Genomic DNA, 23,873 nt, shown 5'->3' with positions numbered 1-23,873 from the left:
AGGGGCAAAGGCAGGCTGATCTTAGGAAGGTGTGAGGCCAACCTGGTCTACATAGAAAGGTTCAGGCCAGCCAGAGCTGCAGAGTTAGAGCCTATCTCAGGAAGAAAGAAAGAAAGAAAGAAAGAAAGAAAGAAAGAAAGAAAGAAAGAAAGAAAGAAAGAAAGAAAGAAAGAAAGAAAGGAAGGAAGGAANAAAGAAAGAAAGAAAGAAAGAAAGAAAGAAAGAAAGAAAGAAAGAAAGAAAGAAAGAAAGAAAGAAAGGAAGGAAGGAAGGAAGGAAGGAAGGAAAGAAAAAGAAATCACAAGGGTTGGCCTTTGCAGAAAATACAATGTATCATCTAACTGGTTTCACAGAAGCCCTCTAGATTTTTTTTAAAACTCACCATCAAGCAGTGTTTACATTGGCTAGCTTCCTTTTTCCTGAGTCAGCTCAGGACTCTGCACGTGAGGCTATATGTCGTGGTATGACTCCAGTATCGGTGACACACGTGATGCCTCTGGTGTCCTGGAAGGCTCCACGGGCTTTGGCAAAGGAAAGCAAACACGGGTCTGTGTAGGAAAGCCTGTTCTTGTAGAATGGCACGGTACGTTCTTGACAAAGGGTTTATGTGACTCAGGACGACGGTGTCAAGAAGGGAAACATTGGGGGTCAATACTTTTTCTTCAGTTTTAAGGAGGCACAAAGTTAACATCAGACTGGCTTCTGTTGACAGCAGTCACGTGTTGCCTGGCAACCCTATGTGTTTGCACCGAATTGCAAACTACTCAAGACCTTAGTTACTGGTTTTAAACCAATGCAGCTACTCAAGAGGCTGAACCTGATGCCTATCACTTAGGCAAATCTCACATTTGTGTGGGACATGTGTTACTGTGATGCTGTGATGCTCAGCAGGCAGGGATGGAGCCGGGTACCAGGGATCTGGTGGTTAACAAGGAGGCCCATTCTACAGAATATAACTCTTGTTTTCCTTATAAATCCTCTGTGGTATTAACTACTTACTTACGTACTTAACTTAATTTTAATTAATTAATTAATTAATTAATGTACTCACTGGAAGAGGACACTGGGGCCCCTAGATCTGCAGCTAGAGGTGGTTGTGAGCAACCATGTGGGTGCTGGGTACCCTCAGGAAGAACAGCAAATGCTCTTAACCACTGGGCTATCTCTCCAGTCCCAGACTTGCTATTCACTTTTTAAAAACCCATTCCTCCATGATAAAGTGCTTTGGCAGAGTTTAAAGGGGGAAGGCAAGAACCATCGGAGTAGGGGCAGAAGTTTGTTTCAGTCAAGTTTTGTTCCTTCCCCCCATTTCTGATCACTCAGTGGGTAGAAATTTCAACTTCTACTCTAGGTTCTGAGAGATAACCAAACAATTCTATTTGGGGCCCTGCTTCTAACCCAACTAACCCTCTCCTTGGGAGACTTATGGGGTTAATCCATGCAGCCAATTCTAGACAACCCTGTTTTAACAGAGGCCCTGAGGGGAATGGAATGGGGGCAGCCCAGCTCTTCCCAGAGTGCCTGCTAAGACAGGGTCTGGTGAACATTATTATGCATAGAGTTATGGATTTGGCTGGTGAGACGGCCATGGGTGTTAGGATGATAAAGACAAACTCCCTTATTGATGTCCAATCCCCAGTGGAAATCCCCATGAACTCCATCAGCTCCATTCTCTAGCATGCAAAGGCCGCAGTCCTCTACCCATTCCATAATGTAGCAGCCGCTCTCCTGTAAACCAAGTTCCCACTCAAGAGAGACAGACAGGCTCGATGCAGGGCTGCCTGGCATCGCTAACGAGAATGGATTTTTGCAGGGATCTAGATGTTTGACACACACTCCTATTTGTGTTGCATTTTGTATCTTCTAGCTTAGAAGGAGACTCAGTCATAGGCCTTTATTCTCAACTCAAGGTGTGTTGGGTCTCGCCCGCCTCCCTCTAAGCATTATACTGCGCCCCTTACAGACACGCTAAGAGTTGCTCCCCCGGACGTCCCAGAACACAGCGTCCTCGGACCGCCCACTGTCAACGCCCACTCGTCGCCCGGACCGACCACCAATGTCGTCACGCCTACTCGATTGGACCCACCTTCTGGACACAGCTCTGCTGAGGATTGGACCGCGTGCCATTGGAACATTGAGACATTGAGACGATGCGACACTGAGAGACACACTCAGCAGAGACAATGGGACATGCGGGAGAGGGTTGGGTTCTCCCCCGTGTAATTAATAAATAATATTCTTTCTTGCAGCTCATCTCTAGTTTAGGAAGTTTAGCTCTTCAGTACGAACCCAGTCCAAGGTGTTTTCTGCTGCCCACGCAGACAAGGCGCCGGTGTGCGTGACGCAGAAACATACAAAGGTGGAGTGCAAGGCTTGGGAGATGAGACTTAAATCTGTGTCTAAACCCCATGTTCCTTCCACACCCAGCGTTTGACTGAAACTTAAAGTTGGCAACACTTAACTTCACTACTGTATTTATTTTAGTTTTTTCCATATGTATCTACATAGCATTACTTGCACAAAATGAATCAATAGTCGATCCTTGGTATCCACAGAGATTGACTCTAAGACTCCTAAAGATGTCAGACCTATGCTTGCCCAGGTCTCCCTCACACCGGTGAGGTTTCTGCACAGAACATATGTATCCTATCCTTGTCTGTAGATGATGTGCAAGCCTGAGGCCCTGTAGGTGCTGTGTCTGTAGTTGTTTTAGGCTTTAATCTATGGGATGATGGTAAGGAGAGTCTATTCGCGTTCGGGACAGACATTGTTAACTTTGACATATGGACAGCTGAATCTGTGTAGAATTCATGGATACGGAGGGCTGAGCGTATTTTCAATTCTTTACACATGATTAATTTTATAAAGTATTTCGTAGGTTTTGCTGTTGTGTGTGTTCACACGTGTGTGCACACATGTGAATGCGTGCTCATGAGTGTAGAGGCCCCAGGTTGAAGTCATGTTTTCCTATATTGCCCTCTACCTTAGACATGGAGGCCGTGTTTCTCAGTAAATCCAGAGCTCGCTATTCTGGCTGCATAGTCAGCTTGCTCACGGAACCATGAGATTACAGTAGGGCCTTGATGCCCTCCTGGCTTTTCCATAGTTCTGGGGATCTGAACTCTGATCCTCAAATGTTGTACCTGCCGAGCCATCTCTCCAGCCCCATCAAGTCATCTTTAACCAAATAAGTCTAATCTCTTTCCTACCGGATTCCTGTCTTCTATTATCCATCTTTATCTCAGCACTCGAACATCCAGCGGCAAATAAAACTACCCAGATCTCCACATTTTTTGGACAGGTTTTGTTTTTGTTCATGTTTTGTTTTGCAACGTGAGAGCCATTAGAAGGAAGACATTTTCAGAAATCCACACCTGAAGTCTATCAAGTCAGATAAGTCAGTTATTTCTTATGGGTAGCACATAAAACATCTGTGTTATCTCTTAAAAAGAATAAAAATGATGGGGCCTTTTATGATCCCTGAAATAACAGTCTCAAGAAATATAGGAAGATGGTAAAATTTTGAATGGGCCACGCTCTTCGAAGCCCTAAAGGATACCCGTTTTGATTCAGGCTACAACTTGGGTAGATCCAGAAGAACAACATGAGGGGCAGGGGTCTCGGGAACAAGACCAGAAAGACCCTGCCACCTCACAGGCCAGTTCTCACAGCGGCTTTAACATACATATATCATGACTCAAAAAGGGAAAAGAAATATGGATTTGCTCTTGCATTAATTCTGAAAATGCAACGTCCACTTTGGTTGAGGACACTGTTACAAAGGGCAAGCATCTCACATTTCCACCCCCAAGCCAACCTTTGGCCAGCTGCCGGTGTGCACCTGCAGAGATAACGAGGCAGATGCTAGCAGACAAGGACTAACGTCCTCTGCATCTGCTTTTACACACATAATAACAAAGGAAGAACAATACAGTGAACTTGCTCTCGAAGGCATGTCTTACATTACTTGTGATGAGCTTTTTCCCCCCCTTGATCATTATTTAACAGCACCGTGGATCATTTGGGATATTCTGCTAGTCTGCAGGGACTATCTCTGAACAATTGATAATGGTGTGGAGGTGAGTTATAGGCACAGAATAGATACCTCAGGAAAAAGAAGGCTCAGTTAAAGGTGACACACCTGTTAAATTGTATTAAATTTTGCCACCGTCCCCTTGGTAAAAAAAATAAATTAATTAATAAAAAAATCACAATAGTACTTTTTTTTTAAAATGCTTGTCAGAAATAAAAATTGGGAGAAGTGCCCTGATGTCCTGCCTGTGCGCTGTCAATTTCCTGTGACGTGACTTACAAAGGCGGCTTTTATCGAAGGCTCTTCTGAACACATGCGTGTTCCTGCTCTGGAGACGCTTTTACACAGCCTTCTCTCATCTCTTAATTCTGTGGCGATGCTGCCAAGATGATGTCTGCCTCACTTTGATCTCTGTGGCCAGGATGATTGGAATTGGAGGACAGAAGGGAATGGAATGCCCACGAGGCCCCCAGGGGATCAGGGCACCCTCATCTCACAGGGAGACTGAAGCCCTTCCTGGGCTCCTCGGAACTGTGAGTTAATTAGCTTTCCTTTTGACTCTTTGCTTTTTTTAGGAAGAGGTGATATATTTTCATCTTTGGATTTCCCACTTAATCCACTGTCTACACTTTGAAAAGAACAAGCGAAGACTTCCTAACGCCTACCATAAATACATTAACAGTAAAGAAAAGTAGTATAATTATATAGTCATTTATATAGACCAGGCTGACCTCAAACTCACAGAGTCCTGCCTGCTTCTGCCTCCCAAGTGTTAGGTTCAAAGTTGTGCAACACTGTGCCAGTCACCCTATGTAAATAATCATAAACATTTAGGGAAATATGCACCCATAGACCATGTACAAGGACTTCATGGTATCTCTCTCTCTCTCGCATATGTGTGTGTGTGTGTGTGTGTGTGTATCTGTGCAAGAAAACATGATCACATGAAAATTCTTGAGGTAGGAAGGATTTTCTTTTTAACTCTTACTGAAGGCTCTTATTTAAATACTGCACTAGTCTGTGAATCTGACCTGCATGTACGAGACAACATAGGTTCCCATGCTGTCACCGACACTCCATGACTGCCATCCTCTTCCATTTCTGTCAGTTTAGTAACACTGGCAAATATGTTTTCTCACCTCAGTGACAGTGGTAGTAACAATATTATAAGTTTGCTGGGCGTGGCCGCCACTTTTGCCACGAATGTCCATTTATCTCCTTCACCCATTTCCATCTACCAAACGTGCTTTCTTTAGTCGGTGTGCGCATGCATGCACGCACATGCACACACACACACACACACACACACACACACAGGTGTGTGTAGAACAAAGGTGAACTCCAGGTGTCATTGCTTAGAAAAACCACGTTGCTTTTTGAGGCAGGGTCTCTCGATGGTCTGGAGCTCACTGGGCAGTAAGTCCTGAGGATCTGCCAGCCTTGCCTCCCTATTTCCTAAATTGCAAGAGGACTACATACCTGGCTTTTAATTATGTATGTGTTCTTATTGATTTGAAAGAGCTCTTTACTTGAGGTGGATGATTAATTTTATCAACGTGACTGGGTCAGAGGATGCCCAGATATTTCTAGGAAGGTGTTTTTAGAGGAAGTATCAGGATCTCCAGATGGGAAAACTGTCCCATGTGGCTAGACATCATCCAGTCCTCTGAGACGGAGGTTGGATTGGTTCTCATCTGATGACTTGAACAAGGGCTTTACCTTCTCTTGATATCAACCATCCGGGTTCTTGGGCATTCTAGGCCAGCATCTCCAACAGTTTTCTAGTTCTCAGGTCTTCAAGCCACACCATCAGCTTACTGACAGGAAATGGTAGGATTCCTCAAGTCTCTAACTGTGTCATCCAACACCTTCAAAAAAATCTCATACATATCCTATAGTGTTCATTTTTTCTAGAGAGTTCTAAGTTATAAACTTATGTGATAATTAGTATGATCAACTTCATAAGATTTAAAAATCACCTAGGAGATAAGCCTCTGGCACACCTATGAGGAATTATCTAGATTAGGTTAATTGAGATAGAAAGAGTGGCCCACTATGGGTGGCTCCATTCTGTAGGCTGGAGTCTCAGAATGAACATAAAGGATAAAGTGAGCTGGGTACCAGCATTCATCTCTCTGGGCTTCTTGGGTGAGTACAGATGCAATGTGATTGGCCACCTCAGGTTCCTGCTACCAAGGTACTCTTCCATGGTAGAATTATACCCTTGAACTGTAACTGAAAATAAACCCCTTCTTCCTTAAATTCTTCTGAAGTGGAAACTTAAGGGCTCTTTGGAGAGTCAGTTGTGTTGGATGGTGTTTTGCTGGGACAAACTCGTGAAGGAATGTGGTCCTGAAGTGGACACAGGTGAAAGACTAAGGCAGACTCTCGAAGGAATGTTTAGCTGAAGCAGACATAGTTATGGGCGGGGGGGTGGGGGGGGTGGGGGGGTGCTGATAGTAAGGTATGATTCCCTAACTGGTTCTTGATTTGCTCAATAAAGGAGTCTGGGAGCCAATTGCTACGTGGAAGGGACAGGTGGGACTTCCGGGTCCCAGAAGAAAAAGGAGATGGAAGAAAAGAAAAGGCTTTTTCAGAAGGGGCTTCAGAATTAGGAGCACACAGCTATCATGTAAGATCTCAGGGGAACTAGAACCAGCACTGGTAAGTGGATAGCCAAGGATGTTGGCAGAGGCTGGCTGGTACAGGCTTTCTGATGAGTTTAGGGCAGGAGAAGCTGTGCCCAGCAATTGTGCTAGTGGGCAAAATTTAAAGTAATAGAACTGAGTGTTTTTCATTTCAAAGCCAGGGAGGGGCCAGAGCACTGGCTGAGCTCCCAGGCAAAGGAGGGTCCGCTGGAGGCTTGGTGAAGCTAAGCGAGGAGGAACAAAAGAGAAGCCAGGAGTGAGGCTGGAGGCAGCAGATCTTGGAGCTAAGCCGGGAGGGACCAGAGCGTAGCTCAAGGTCATGGGAAAGGCTGTAGCGTGTTTTTAAGATCACAGGCAACACACAGGAGAAAGGAAGTTTTGGAAAAACAAGCATGTGAAAGGACACGTGATGGAGAATTCTTTGCTATCAACATGCATGTATTGGTCTGCCCTCCATTGCATAGTTGAGCTCCATTTGTCAGGACTCCTCAGACTTGGGCTGGCTGGATGCATGTGCTGAGGCAAGACCCAAGCTGAGGAACGACCTACGGAGGACATGTGATGCTTGGAGGGTATACATAGGACTCCACAGAGTGATGGAGACAGCTTCGCTTGGTGGGACAGCAAGCTGTTCAATGTTGTGGATCTCACATCTTCGCTGATCTTTGCTCCCCTGAGAGAGGCATAGTCAAGAACTTCTGGTGTCCCTGACTCGAGCTGAGGCTGAATACTGGCTGTCTCTGCGACGTCACATCACTGCTGTTGTTAAACTGATTCTACTGGGCTGACGGTGTACCTGTGAAGTGTTTGTGAGTGGATCAAGCTGCTGCTGTTGACCTGTGAACTGAGCTGCCAATTTCCAGGCAATACAGACAGGAATTTCTCCAAAGAACCTTTCTAAACAGGTCTACTCCCCCTGACCCCTGTATCCTTTCTTCCCCACTACCTCTGGTAGGTTGTGGGCTAAAAGGGAGGTTAAAATATTTAAAAAAACTATCATTAAAAATAAGAATTGAAAAAAAAAATTAAACTTACACTCTTCGGTCAGGGTTATCATCACTGAAACAGAAAATAATAGGATGCCAGGGTGACTGTTGTCTACAAAGGTTCCATACAGTTCCTACTTTATCATCGGATTTCTAAGTTCTTTGCACCCTGCCGTAGCACCTTAAAATTTTTGTTTGGTCTGGGAAAATTAAAAAGAAATTCCCATTTAAAAAATATTTTTCTTTATGGTTTCTATGTTTGCAGGAATGAATGTTCTCTGTTATGATCACACTAGACCACACCAGTACTGGGGACCCCAGAGGCGAAGTTAGCTGCCAAAACCCCAGAGGCCACACAGGGCACAGAAAAAGCCAGGAGAGATAAAGTATTGGACCTGAAGATTTGCTAGTCGTCAGGAGCCCAGGCTACTCAGGCCAGAAGATAGAGAGTAAATAGAAACCAGGAAAATCAGAAAATAAACAAACAAACAATACACAGTCAACACAAACCAACTCAGAAATCAGCATTTAAATCCATAGTAACTGTAAAACCCAGCTGGCTTAAGGCCCACATAAAAACACAGTCAACAATGGCCAAGGCAATATAGCACCACAAGAGCTGAATTATGCCACTACAGCAAGCCCCGGACACCCTAACACAGCTGAAGCACAAGAAAACAACCTTAAATCCAATCTTATAAAGATAATAGAGGCCTTTAAAGAGGAAACAAATAAATCCCTTAAAGAAATACAGGAAAATATAATCAAACAAGTGGAGGAAATGAATAAAGTTGTTTAATACCTGAAAATGCAAATAGAAGTAATAAAGAAAACAGGCTGAGGTATTCCTGGAGGTGGAAAACCTAGGGAAGAGAATAAAAACCACAGACACAAACATCGCCAACAGAATACAAGAGATGGAACAAGAGAATCTTAGGCATAGAAGATACAATAGAAGAAATCGACAGATTGGTCAAAGAAAATGTAAAATCTAAAAAATTTTTGACTCAAAGCATCCAGGAAATTTGGGTTACTATGAAAAGGCAAAACATAAGAATAATAAGAGAAGGAGGAGGAAGAAGAGGAGCAGAAGGAGGAGGAGGAGGAAGAGGACAAGGAGGAAGAGGAGGAGGAAGAGGAGGAGGAAGAGGAAGAGATTGTCAGTTCAAAAATCCAAAAAATATTTTCAACAAAATCATAGAAGAAAATTTCTCTAACCTAAAAAAAGTTGCCTATAAAAATAAAAGAAGCAGCCGGGTGTGGTGGCGCACGCCTTTAATCCTAGCACTCGGGAGGCAGAGGCAGGAGGATTTCTGAGTTCAAGTTTAGCCTGGTCTACAAAGTGAGTTCCAGGACATCCAGGGCTATACAGAGAAACCCTGTCTCGAAAAAACAAACAAACAAACAAACAAACAAAAAACAAGGGGCTGATGAGATGGCTCAGTGGGTAAGAGCACCCGACTGCTCTTCCGAAGGTCCGGAGTTCAAATCCCAGCAACTACATGGTGACTCACAACCATCCGTAACAAGATCTGATGCCCTCTTCTGGAGTGTCTGAAGACAGCTACAGTGTACTTACATATAATAAATAAATAAATCTTAAAAAAAAACAAACAAAGACCCCAAACAAACAAACAAAAAGAATGGGGAAAGATCTTCACCAACCCTATATTCAACAGAGGGCTAATATCCAAATTTTATACATAAAAAAAAAAAAAACTCAAGAAACTAGACATCAACAAACCAAATGACACAATTTAAAAAATGGGGTATAGATCTAAACAGAGATTTCTCAAAGAGGAATCTCGAATGGCAAGAAATGCTTAGAGAAATGTTCAGTGTCTAGCCATCAAGGAAATGCAAATCAAAGCGACCCTGAGATTCTATCTTACACCCATGAGAATGGTTAAGGTCAAAAGTGACAGCACATGCTGGCGAGGATGTGGAGCAAGGGGACACTCCTCTATTGCTGGTGGGAGTGCAAACTTGTACAACCACTTTGGAAATCAATTTGGCAGTTTCTCAGAAAACTGGGAATAGTTCTACCTCAAGACCCAGTTACACCACTTCTGGGTATATACCCAAAAGATGCTCCACTATCCCACAAGGACACTTGCTCCACTATGTTTATTATTATTCATAATAGCCAGAAACTGGAACAATCTAGATGTCCCTCAACCCAGGAATAAATAAAGAAAATTTGGTTCATTTACATAATGGCACACTACTCTGCTATTAAAAATGATGACATCATGAAATTTTCAGGCAAATGGATGGAACTAGAAAAGATCATCCTGAGTGAGGAGACCCAGAAAGACAAACATGGTATATACTCACTTATAATTGGATATTCGCCATACAGTACATGTTAACCAGGCTATAATCAACAGTCCTAAAGAAGCCAGGTAATAAGGAGGGCCCAAGGGTGGATGCTTGAATCTTATTGAGAAGGGGAAATAGAACAGAGACATCCGGGTATATGGAGGGAGCGAGCTTGGTGGTTTTGGGACTGGGAGAGGGAGTAGGAGAGATCAAGTAGGGAGAGAACAGAGGGATAGAGTACTGGGAGAGAGGACTGGAATAGGGGGCACATCTCTGGGGAATGCTTGAGGGTGATCCCATCTAAAACTCCTAGCAATGGGGGATACAGAAGCTGAAATGTCCACCTCCTATAACCAGAAGAGTTACAATGGAGGGACTGGGACACCAACCCAGCCACAAAACCCTAGACCCACAATGTGTCCTACCTACAAGATGTGCAGGGGTAAAAACGGAGCAGAGATTGAGGAAATGGCTAACCAAGGACTGGCACAGCTCGAGACCCATGCCTTGAGAGAGAGCCAACCGCTGACACGATTCATGATATTCTTCAATACTTGCAGATAGGTGCATAGTATAACTATAATCTGAGAGACTTCATCCAGCAATTAATGGAAACAGATGGAGAGACCCACAGCCAAACATCAGGAGGAGCTTGGGGAAGCCTATGGAAGAAGGGGAGGAAGAACGGAAGGAGGCAGAGGAATCAAGGACACTACAAGAAAACCTACAGAATCAACTAAGGGCCCACAGAGACTGAACCACGAAACAGAGAGTATGCACAGGATGGACCTAGGCCACCTATACATATGTAACAGTTATAAAGCCCAGGCTCCATGTTAGACTCCTAACAACAGGAACCAGCTACATCTCACACTGCTTCCTGCCTTTAGATCCCCTTCTCCTAACTGGACTGCCTTGTATGGCCTCCATAGAAGATGTGCCTAGTCCTACTATAACTTGATATTCCAAAACGGGCCGATATCCATGGGAGGCCTCCCCTTCTCTGAAGAGAAAGGAAGGATTGCATGGAGAACACATACTCTCCAGGTGTGACTTTTAAACAGACAGGAAATATGTCCTTCCTTACAGTTTCTGAACAGAAACATGAACAAAGAAAAGTCTAGAACTTTCTGAGAACCTCCATCACAAGAAGGAATCATGGGACCGGAGACCTTGGATCTACAAAGCCACCCAGGAATCCACTACCTTACTTCCTATGTGAAGAGAACACTGGGTGCCCACGGGACTTCTGTGATTGGTTGGTAGGGACATAGGCCAGGACCTGGATACCAGATCCCCTCAGCCACTGTTCTGTCTACCTCATGGTCTCTTGGGTCTTATCACCACTGGAGCAACTCCCTCCTGAGTATTCTCCAGGAGTCCCTTACAGCACAATTTATGGTCTGGATGAGACAATGTCAGCTGACCCTTGCCTGTGTGAACTGAGGGTACCGGTCCCTCTGCTCCTTCGGTGGGCTCTTCTTTGTACATCCATTAACTCCTTTGTGCCCAGAGTCCAGCAAATTCCCATCTTCATTACACTCGCACATCCTTACTCTCTGCTCTCTCTGCTCACGGGGAATCTTAACGCATAGACAGGCCCAGGTATGTTTGCGGCAGCTAAAAGTGGCTTCCTGCAGACACTCAACAAAGGCAATATAAGGTCAATTTATGGTGTGAGGCCTCAACAAGAGAAATACTTGATCCTGTGGCTCAAGCTGTCGCGACACAAACAGATTTTCCTCTAGGAAATCCCAAGCCACATCTAGGGCCTCCACCCTGGTGTGTATCACCGGAGTGTCGCTTCAGTACCAGGCCCACTCCTAACTCAGGTGGGGAGGGCGGGGAGTCCGCTCACCTACCCTGCTTGAATCTGCTTCTCTGGATGTGGTGACCTGGATGGGATCGAAGGTACAAACTCTTGCACGTCACAGTCTCCGACAGCAAGCAGGGGCTTCCAGAAGAACCATGCAGCTAAGGGCACACGAAAGACATGAACCAGGCTGTGACGGGTGCCCAAGAGTCTTGTAAAGGATGCTCCAAAGAAAACCTAAAGAACTCTGGAAGAGTAAGCAGGCCCCAGCAGGGAAACACGTCTGATTTGCTTCCCACACGCTTTCAGGGCTATCCTAGACACACTAACAAGCACCTGTGTGTAGCAGTGGCTGCCCCGGACCTCCTGCCTAATTGGAGGTTTCCCCCATGGAATCCATCACCACGGGGTCTATCCGGGCTCATTTGCCTTCATTAGCAAGCCTTCCTGGTGGCAACAGATGTCTCTCCCACATCATCACCCCCGTTAGAATCACGCCTCGTGACTGACAGCGCCGGAGATGTTATAGGTTTCCATTTTCAAATCAAAGGGGTCAGAAGCAAAGGGTGTTGGCAGCTCATGCCTGCAGCTGTCTGGCCTGTCAACTCCCTGCCTCAAAAACCTGCTGCTGAAGGGGAGGGCCAGAGTCTCAGCGTTGTGTGTGGCAGCTGCTCTTCCGCTGGGGACCCACTCCAGGACACAGTACACCCACCGATGTCTGCACCGTGGCACAGGGCTTGTGTAGAGGGTTCTCATATTGTCCAGATCCACACATCATCTCTAGATTAATCCCAGTACCCAACGCCATAGAAGAGCTTGGGAGAGCTGTTTTACAGTGATATTTAAGACATGGTGACCCGAAAAAAAATCAGTGTGTGTGTTTAATGCAAACACATTTTCCCCTAAGTATTTTTGTATAGGGTCAGTTGGATCTTCAGCTCCAATGCCTGTAGATACAGAGGGATGGCCATGCTTTCTTAGACAGTGACAAAGCAGGTTGGAAGGATCAAAGACCTTACCTCAGACTTGGGCAAGCCTGAGGTAAGGGGGTATGAATATATATTTACCATGCAGGAATGTGACTGAACATAAAAGTAGCTTTTATTCTCCTGTCGTAATTGTTGTCTGCTAGCCTAGGCCTGGTCCTCGAAGCCTCTAGGCTCCATACCATCTAATCCAGGCCTAGAAGGTTTTCAGCCTCCGAGACTTGCTGCTGACTAAGCGCACCCTTTCTTGTTCTCTCTGAACTCTGGCTGGTTGGTTCAACTCAGCTGTTCTGGCTCAAACTCCTCTTCAAGCTGAGTCAGTCTGGCTTTTCTCTCAGTTTCCGAATTGCTCTGCTCAGCCTCTAACTCTTACCCATCTTTTCTAATCTTCTGGCTCCTTCTTATTCTCTTGCTCCTTCTGTCTTTCTCTGTGTCTAGCTTGTTCTCTCTTCAATCCATTTCTATAAAACTCTCCCGGTAACACTGCCTCCATCTCCCTCTCTGGGCTGCTCCACTCTCCCTCTCAACGCTACTGCACTGCTCTCCACAGACTCTACTGTACCCTGCTCTGTTCTCTCTTCCTCCTGTGTCTGTCTCTCCCTTAAGTAGCTTCCCCTTCCCTCTCTCTCCTTGTGAGAGTTGGGCGTATCCTATTCTGTCAGATCTTTCTCTGATGAGCCACTTTCTCTGCCACTCAGACATCACTTTCAAACATGGTTGCTTCCTTCTACAAACTAACTTTAGCTTCATTGTTTGGGATTAAAGGTGAGTGCTAAGAGCTTGTCTGTATTCCAGCCAGAAGGATTAAAGGTGTGTGCTAAGGCTGAGCCACAACCTAACTAGGAACAGCTTCAAATATCCTGTAACAACTGAAGACTTCCACATACCTGCTGCCTTGTTCAGTCACTGACCCTAGACACCAGAGAGAGAGAAAGAGAGAGATAGAGAGAGACAGAGACAGAGAGACAGAGAGAAAAGCACTGGAGGTGCCACATGACCCTGAGGGTTAATGAGAATAGCCAGGCCATACTCCCCCAAGGCTCTGAGCTGTAGGTGGTGCCCACATTAGCACATACCTGCAGAAACTGGAACAAGAGTCCTTGGCTGACCAAGACATAAATCACCCAAGTCTCCACAGGGGCCAGGGGCAGAGAGACACAGATGCTATGGTTACAGCATGCATTGCTGCTAGACATGGCCACACACTGTAACCTTGCACCCTGCACTGAGAAATACATAGTATCTCATCCTTTGAATAGAGAACACCCACAGGCAGAGAAGAAAGGAATCACACAGGGAGGAAGCAACATGCCTGGGAAGGAAATTCTGTCCCCTGGAAAAGAAATGGAAACAAAGAGTAATGGGTTCCCACTAAAGAGCAAAGTCTCTTCAGACACAGCAGAAGAGGGCGCCAGATCCCATTACAGGTTTTTGCAAGCCACCACGTGGTTGCTGGGAATGGAACTCAGGACCTCTGGAAGAGCAGTCAAGTGCTCTTAACCACTGAGTCATCTCTCCAGCCCAAGAGCAAGGGCTCAATGTCTTAGCTATTCTATGGAGGCTTTGGGTTCTCGCTGGGTCCTTTGCAGGAATAGCCAGACATTTATATCAAAACTATGAAACATCCAAGCTTACTTTACATATGGAGGGCAAACATGATGCATAGTAAATACATCTAACTCCTTTTTATTGCTTTGTTTCCCCATGTGTTCCCGTTGCCTTTATGGGTGTTGAATTGCCTGGTAAGTGGGTATCTTGGTGACCCCTACACAGCCCTCACACAGCAGAGCCCACAGAGGGCCACAGAGGCAGAGTTGTGGAAAATCATCTTACAGTTTTGCCTCAGTGTTCTCCAAGGTAAAGAGAGTTGCACGCTCCTATGTCATCCCTCATCACAGGAAAGGCTTGCTAACAGCCCTAGAATGCCTGGTCTGGTTGCTCTACTGATGCTCTGTTCTATCTCCACGACATAATAGGAAGAGAAGACACAGTCCTCCCTCCCTCTCCTAGTTTGCTTTCTATGGCTGTAATAAACCATGACCAGAAGCAATTGCGTGTCCTGACCACAGTCAACCACTGAAGGAAGTCAGGGCAGAAACTCAACCAGGAACCATGGAAGAACACTGAGTACTGGCTGGTTCCCCATGGCTTGCTCAGCTTTTTTATACAACCCAGGTCCCTTTCCCAGGGATGATACCAACCATGGTAGACTGAGCCCTCCCACACTGATCATTAATCATCATCACCATCATCACCATCATCAGCATCAGCATCATCACCATCATCAGCATCAGCATCATCACCATCACCACCATCATCACAGACTTGCCCAGTGGCCAATCTTATAAAGATATTTTTCTCAATTGAGATTTCCTCTTCTCAGATGACTCTCCCCTTTTAAATCATACCTCTGTGTTTTAGAATCATTGAGAGGGGGTGTTGAATTGTATGACGGACTGATGGCGTCACCAATGAAGAACCTGAGACTCAAGCTGGGAAAACGGGTAAAGCGCTTGTGTGTCTCAGCCCCACAAAAAGGGGTGGAGTTTTACTCATGGTTTCAGGGGTTCGAATCTATGCATGTAGGACCATGCAGCAAGCTTAGCTATTTGCCTCTGGGCAACAGGGAACAGGGGAATTAGAGGGCCAGGGCCAGAATATTCCTTCTAAGGACATGTCCCAAATGGCCCAACTTTCTCCCACTGGGTCCCACCTCCCAATAGCATCAGAGACCAGTGACACAAGGTCTCTAATGGACATTTAACCAAACCACAGCAGCACCTGAGTCCACTGAAGTTAAATGACTTGTACATATCATCTGCCAGGCTTCAGTGATGTCACATATGTGAGGGTGGTATTGGTCCCTTTTTAACTGCTGTTTCCGTAGTGCCTTTGATTCATGAAGTATCTTGAATGATAAAAATATGACGTTTATAAAGCTGGAAATGCTTTTGACAGAGAATATGATTCCTGACAGAATTTTTCCCAGTCTGTCTGAGTCAGGAGGATAACTGTTACTTGAATAGTACAGAAATCAAGACTCCCACAAAAGCGATGGTAAGTCCCATGCAGAAAAACCCACGTTCTTCTCTGTAAATATGTATGGAGGAAGAGAAAGAAAAAGAATGTGTGGGAATCATGGAAAATTATGAGCAAGACTCAAGAAAAATGACTCTATTTCTCTTCCTTAGGAAGAATGCTTCAAATCAGACGATTCCGAATTCCAAGGAACCAGATGCCCAAACCTTATCAGCGACACTTGTTTTGAGTTCTGCATTTCCACAGAAAATGAGAAGCACACTTGGGACTTTGTTCTCCGTCCTCTTTTCCTCTCCCACCCAAATTGATCGAGATACTCAAGTAAATAGCAGAACATTACAAATCAGACCCCATCCATACATGCCAAGTTGTATGAAGCCAGCCCCTCACATACTATAAAAGCAAGCACCCACCCTGTCCCCGTCAGACACTGACAGCCACAGAAATAAAGACAGCTCCGACCCTCAGTTCCATTTAAATGCCACCAGACTAAGGTCACCTTTTATAAATGTATCTCTCTCTCTCTCCCTCCCCCCCCTCTCTCTCTCTCTAATTTTTTTTTTATTTATTTTATGTTTATGAGTACACTGTGGTTGTGAGCCTTCACATGGTTGTTTGGAAATTGAGTTTAGGACCTCGCTTACTCATCGCTCTGGTCGGCCCTGCTCAATTCTGGTCAACTTGTTCCAGTCCGCCCCACTCACTCAGGTCCAAAGATTTATTATTCGTAAGTACACTGGAGCTGTCTTCAGACACACCAGAAGAGGGCATCAGATCTCATTATGGGTGGTTGTGAGACACCATGTGGTTGCTGGGACTTGAACTCAGGACCTGTGCTCTTACCCTCTGAGCCATCTCACCAGCCCTAATAAATGTATGTCTTTAAAAGGGAACCTAATTGAACATATTTCCTTACACACTCTAAAGACGTGTTACAGCCCTCTCCAGCTTCCCTTGCCTTTGTTTCTTTACATACCAAAGGGATATATAAACTTGCAGCCCGACCTAAGAGAATGCCATGAAAATCAACTTCAAGTCTCATAAATGTCTTAGTAGCACATGCATGCCTGATGACAGTGGAGGGACATAAGGGTGTTGGATCCCATGGAGCTGGAGACACAGTTAGTTGAGAGCCACCGTGTGGATGCTGGGAATCAACCTGGGACCTCTGGAAGAGCAGCCAGTGCTTTAACAGCTGAGCCATCACTCCAGCCCCTAAGTTTTACTTTAACACTCAAAAGTTACTGATTATAATGTGTAGGTGATGATAAAATATAGGCACTGGAACGAGCATCATCTCTCTGACTTCAATGTCATCATAACCACAACCAGAAACTATAAAGACCATGTCCCCGGTTCCCTATTGGATAGTGTCAATCCAACATGGCCATTTCCCCACCTGGGCTTTTGAATGGTCAACACTGAACTTTACTGACATGGCCCAGAGATAGAAAGAGCCTAAGAAAAACTATTCTTGCGCAAAGCCGTGTTCTAAACACTCCGTATATATTACTTTCAGTTAGTGTTCCCTATTTGCCCTCTCCATGGTTTTATTTTTTTATTTTTTATTTTTTTTGGTTTTTTGAGACAGGGTTTCTCTGTATAGCTCTGGCTGTCCTGGAACTCACTTGGTAGACCAGGCTGGCCTCGAACTCAGAAATCTGCCTGCCTCTGCCTCCCGAGTGCTGAGATTAAAGGCCTGCGCCACCAGGCCCGGCCTCTCCATGGTTTTAAACTTAGTTATTACCTACACTGTTTTATTATGAAGACTCCAAAGTCATAGATCTGGTAAACGCAGGGGTGGTATGTAAATCCTAACGTCTTTAGAGTACATGTCCACCACCATTATGCTGCAGTGGCTCTTAAAACCACACAGAAGAGAGTCTCATTGACACAGGGCAGCCAGACTCTGGAGCTAATTATGGTATGGTGTGGACAGCTAACCATTCTGTGTCAGGTACTTGAAATGTGCTAAGAAATCAAGCCCTAAACTTTCCCAACACGTGTACACAGAGGAACTACACAACATGATGGAGGTAATTAGCTTGATGCAGTAATCACTTCATAATATATATGCTATATATATTTCATATATATGATTTTTATATATTCAAACATGAAATATATAACATGTGTGTTTATATATAAAATATTAAAATATATATTTATCATATATATCATATTTTTCATATATATATAGCTATATACTAAAATAAGATGTTATATGCTTGTGTTGATTGTTCTGTCAACTTGACATAAGCTAGAGTCATTTGGGAAGAAGAAATCTTAATTGAGGAATTGTCTCCATCAGATTGGCCTATGGGCATATTTGTAAGACTGATGTGGGAGACCCGAGCCCATTGTAGGTGGGGCCACCCCTGAGCAGGTGGTCCTGAACTATATAAGAAAGCAGACCGAGCAAACCAGTAAGCAGGGTTCCTCCACATCCTCTGTGTCAGTTCCTGTCTCCAGGTTTCTTTCTTAAATTCTTCCCCTGGCTTCTCTTCATGGTGGACTGTGACCTGTAACTTGTAATTAACCCTTTCTATCCCATGTTGCTTTTGTTGGTGGTGTTTAATCGTAGCAACGTAAGCAAACTGAAAAAAAAAAAGTTGATACTATGCCTTTTGTTGCATTATAACTCACCAAAACTAGAAGAAAAAAAAAATCAAAAGTGTCTAAGATCTTTCTGGAAAACATTAAATGTGAAGATATGAAGTAAAAAAGCAGAGTGGACTCTACCCTATTTTCATAGACTTTCTATCTTATATTACTCTGGGCAGTTTCTGTCTTATTGGTCTTTAGCATCTATATTGTGATTTCTAATTTGTCACCACAAATTAGGGTTTGGGGGGTTGTGTATGTGTATCTCTGTGTGTTTTTTTAATTGTATTTCTTCTTTTAATATTCTGTTTGTTTATTTTTTGTTTGCCTGTTTTCTGAAGAGTGTGGTGTTCAGTGAGTGAAGAGAATCAAAAGAAAGAAAGAAAGAAAGAAAGAAAGAAAGAAAGAAAGAAAGAAAGAAAGAAAGAAAAAAAGAAAAAAAGAAAAAAAGAAAGAAAGAAAGAAGTAGATTAATGGTTTCTAGAGCTGAAGGCTGGAGGGAGACAAGGAAGAGCATTAGTGGAGCACTAGGTTTCTTTGGGGGAGGGATCCTGGAAATGTTCTAAAACTGAGTGTATTGAAGTTACACAACCCTATAGATATACCAACAAAACAAAACACTGAATAGTACACTTTATGTGATTGAATTACATGGCATGTGGATTACACCTCAATAAAGCTGTTATTTTAGCCAGCCATGGAGAGGCCAGGATTTTAACCTCCTTTTTGAAAGATTTAAAACACACACTGAAGGAAAACAAGGTGCACCATAAACGCTCCTGATTCAGTCCTCTAGCGCTAATGGCTTTCAAAAACTTCCCAATCGCGTTTTTTAATCTGTCCTCTTCCACCTCCAGATTTCTTGCTTTTTACTTTACACTAAAGCAGAATGCTGCCATTCTGATATAGAGCAATCGCCACAAAGACGATAGCGATAGAACAAGATATCTATAGCGTAGCAATAGCCTGGACGGGTCCGGCGGGGTGCCAGGTCCGCCCTCTTAGCAGCACAGGAGGAATCCCGTGCCTGGCCCTCCTATGCCTCCTCCACCACATGTCACAGGCTATGCAGCCTTTAATCAGCACAGGCTCATCAGCAAGCTCCCTTTCCACTCCCCAAGAGGGAGAGGACCCCTGCGGCTCATTCATATGCAGGTTACCTACATGTAAAATGCATGGGGCGGGGGGTGAGGTTGCTGAACCGGCTTAGAAGAAGCAAAGGGGGAAAAACAAGCTAATCTTTGCTAAGCCACAAAAAAACGCGGCTGTTCTGACGGCATTGTTTTTACTATTGTTTATAGTTTATATCAACTACCATAAACAGGCAACTTTCCTTAAAACCAAGACCAAACAAACAAAGAAAGAAAGAAACACAAGTTGATACTCTACTCCCATCGCTGGGTGGAGGTGATTGAGCCGAGGAGTGCACACAGGCATCAATAAGGTTTAATCTCAGATGAGAAATCGCTTCTCGGGAACCTGACCTCCCAGGTCACTGGCGGCTCCTTTCTCCATGAATAAAAAATGACTTCCTCTTTGCTGGGGGAGGGGGGGAACATGAGACACGTTGATGGCTGTTTCTATAGGAGTTATTAATAACACCTCTTGTCAACGCTGATCCTTTTAAGATGTGTGTCAGGCGCAGATAATCAAGTGAGCCATATATATAAATGCATTTTATAGCACTCGTGAGCGCAATATTGAGTTCACATTCCAGGGATCTCTCATTTTAACCCTCGTTTTTCATTGATTAGCCTTCCATAGAGACTGGTGATTTTCTACTTCAAACCATCCTCAGAACCCAGATCCTACTCAATAATTAAAGGAATGTATGTATGTTCATCTTAAGAAATGAAACTCAAGTCATTTCGTGAGTTTTAGCTCATCTTTCCAAATCAAGTTGTCTAAGACGGCAAACCCTGACACTCACTCATGAGTGGCCTCCAGAAGAATCTCTCAGGATGATTCTTTTAAGATGTATTGGTTTTGTTATTTGTGTGTGTGCGCGCACGCACATGCTCCTGTGTATGTCTGTGCACTGTATACTTGTAGTGCCCACGGAGGCCAGAAGGGGGCATCAGATCGCCCACTTGAATCTGGAATTCTAGGTGTTTGTAAACTGCCAGTGTGGGTTCTGCAAACTGAGCCCGGGTCCACTACAGGAGTATTAACTCCCTGTAACTGAGAAAAAAACAAGTGTCAAACAGGCTGTTTTTCTTTGGTGGATGATTAAGATACAGTAAAAAGATGATAGAGTCAAGTAATAGATCCAAGTTCTTTTTTTCTCTAACCAAGGAAACAGTATACAGGGTCCCTAAGTATCCTCTGCCTGCCGTCAGCCCCTGGCAGGGCACAGGCATCTCCTCTAATTTCCTCAGCCCCTTTGCCCCACTCACGGGTGACCGGCCTGCTCTGCTCCGGCTGCACGCTGTCCAGGGATTGGCTGCTGGGCACCGCAGAGATACTGGAGCTCCTCACGAAGCCGAAGGCCGCCAGCTTGGCTGCAGGGAGTCGTGAATAGCCAGGAGGACGGAGCCCGGATTTCGGTAGACTGGACTTTGCAGCATTGGAATTGGAGGCTTTCTTGAGGTCTGTTGAAATGAATCAAAATCAAAACAAAAGGAAAATTCTCAGTGCACAGCAAGATAATAGAATGTCGAAGAATGTGTCCTGTTATGAATAAACTAATCTTGCAGGCTCCAATTCTGCACACTAGCGGATCAATCTTTGTTTTTAAGATGCTTTTTGGTTTTCACTGATAAGGTCAAGTAACTTCATAAAATCATTCTGATAAAGCAATAGGGTGACAAGAACTCAGATATTGTTTTTCTAACTCTTAAGTCTGATTTTCATAAAAAATAAATAGCTTTTATCACTTCAGCATAACAGTTATTCTACATATCCTACCCTAATCAGTTATGGCATGATAATGTTATGCCTTGTAACAAAGAGGTTTCATCATGTGGGGCACATCTGTGCAGTGGAAACCTAGAAACAGGCAGAGGCTTTATTAAAATCGACAGTTGCTTGTTTACACACACATCTCTGTGTCTAGGTTTCCACGTTCCCCTAATCCCCACTTTGTATTGTGATAGTAATTTAGTTCAGCACATATTTCCTGAGAACAACATGAGATACAGAATATGGTGAAATAGCAAACCCATCTTTAAGAGAAAGGCACCTTAACTTACGAGGGCAGGTGCTTCAGAGGACTCAGGGTGGAGAGCCACAGCAGCCACTGACCCCAGGGGAAACTCACAGTCTGAGGAGGAGAGGACTGGAGGACAGACAGCTGGACAGGAATGAAGGACAGACAACTAGCCTAACTTTAAGGCCTAGGAAAAGCTAAAGGGTGTGGGATGCGAAATGGAAAGAGAGTATCAATTGTTGGAAGTTATTTTACAAGCGTGAAAGCAAGATACACCTTAAATTTAACACACGGTGGACTTTAACCGTGTTATTGGCCTCACAGAACTATGCTCCACGAATCATCCCTTATTCTAACTCTCTTGCTCTGAGGTGGGGTCAGCTGAACTGTAACTCCCCAATGACTGGGTGGGCAACCTCCAGGCTCTCACTTTACCCTGAGAACAACAGTATCTTCTTGTAAAGTATGATGCTGTAACTCACATTCAGCACCTACTATAGAGTCTGGTAGGTATTCAAACTGGTGTTAGGTGGTGTTCTCCTGCTACGGTTTTTCCGTTAGTTACGTTAGTCCAAACTTCCAGTTAGTTCTCAGGTGTGTACCCAGCCAGGGAGGGTAAGGATGATAGCGTCATGCTATGAAGCCAGCGCTTCTGCAGTTGCGCCGCACTTTCAAGAATGGGTAGGGTACTTTATGGAACAGAAAAATAGTGGGCATTAGAGAAAAGATGTCTGGCATTATGCTGGCAAGAGACAGCGGGGGACATCCTCTCTTCAGGGCGCACGACAGGAGCAGCTGTGAACATCAGTTAAAAAAAAAAACGGCCCCTGGTTTGCTGGACAACTCAAGACTTTCTGTGAATATACTCTTAGAGAGGTGAAAGCAAGCATTGTGGGACTATGGCCTGCAGCCTGGGAAGCGTGGAGCTAGCTAAGCTCCAGAGAAGAAACCTTCGAGCTGCAGAGGAGAAACCTTCAAGCAGAATTGTGTGGCATACAGGATGATAGAAGCCTGCTTCAAACCAGAGGGCTGTCATTTGACCTTTCCCTCCAGCCATAACATGTTCACCACCTTGCAGTCTAGAGGCAGAAATCCTCTTGGCTTGAGAGCTACAAGGGAAGGAAGGAAGGAAGGGTCAAAAGGTTCTCACATGGAATTCTAGCCATTACTCAGAATACAGGAAGTAGAAGGCTAAGGGGAAGTGGGCCTTCTTGGTGCAGCATCTATTTCTAACCTGCTAGGGTGGAACTTTGTGACAGTGTAACTGTGTAGCAGTCCTTCATGCTCTGTGAGTAATTCCTCCCTTGCCCTCTGTCTATAAGCCCAATAAACTCATTGGTTCACCATGCAGAGCTGTGGGGGAAATCTTTGCTGTGGTACCCTATCAGGATTGAATCACTCTTCATCACATCTCTCTAGGAGTAGTATATGACAACAAAGAATCTACAGGAGAATGCAGACACAAGCTCCAAGAAGCGAGCCAGACACCAGGAAGGGATGCACAGGTGAAGGACCGGCATTCACAACTGGACTCCTGATGGATTAGGATTCTGATGGATTAGCTGAACTCTTAAAGTGCTAGAAGATGTAGGGGGATGCAGGCAGAGGCACAGACCTGCTCATTAGGATTCTGGTTGCTCAGAAAACAATGCCAACAACCAACAAATGTGGCTTCACGACACTGAAAAAGCTCCTTCACAGCAAACACTTAACTGAGCAAAGCGACAGCCCACAGAATTGGAGAAAATCTTTAGCAGATACCCACCCATCCAAGAAGAAAAATCACTGTCTAGAATACAGGATATACAAAGAACTCAAAAATATCAAACACGGACTCAAACAACCCGTTCTGTAAATGCTAATGAAAGGGACATTTCTCAAGAGATGAGATGAGATGCCTTCGTCAGTCCATTCCCCTCAGCGTTCAGGGAGCTGTGAGGAAGAGGAAAGATGAGAGGAACCAGAGGGGATGGGAGACACCAAGGAAATGCCATCCCCTAGAGGCAGGAGGACTGACCCATATGAACATACAGAGCTGGTGGCAGCATGCATAGGACCTGCCCAGGTTCAAGCCCGATGGGGTCCCCAGGGCTGGAAGGGGAAGTATCCAGGAGCCCCACCCCAACAAAGGATCTATCTCAATCTGACAACTACTTACAAAGGAAAAATTAATTTTCTCCAATGGAGTCTTACCAGGTCTTTAAACCACACTTCAGGATATCCACCATGCCCAACAGTAGATGGCCAAGGCAAAACGAACTCAATGGTACTTCTTTTTTTTTTTTTTTTTTTTT

General features: G+C 44.6%; 1 protein-coding gene across 4 annotated transcripts in view; it reads right to left on the bottom strand.

The window, feature by feature from the left end:
• Mtus2 (microtubule associated scaffold protein 2) overlaps positions 1-23,873 on the bottom strand; it is a 360,212-nt gene that overhangs the window by 181,887 nt on the left and 154,452 nt on the right. For all 4 annotated transcript variants that reach the window (XM_021222671.2, XM_029533663.1, XM_029533662.1 and 1 more), the window contains one exon: positions 20,828-21,022. In XM_021222671.2, coding sequence (XP_021078330.1) covers positions 20,828-21,022 — 195 coding nt within the window. The remainder of the gene's footprint in view (positions 1-20,827; positions 21,023-23,873) is intronic.

The sequence above is a fragment of the Mus pahari genome, chromosome 23, assembly GCF_900095145.1.
Source record: "Mus pahari chromosome 23, PAHARI_EIJ_v1.1, whole genome shotgun sequence".
NCBI classification, from domain to species: domain Eukaryota; kingdom Metazoa; phylum Chordata; class Mammalia; order Rodentia; family Muridae; genus Mus; species Mus pahari.
This window is presented reverse-complemented; position numbering and strand designations above follow the sequence as displayed.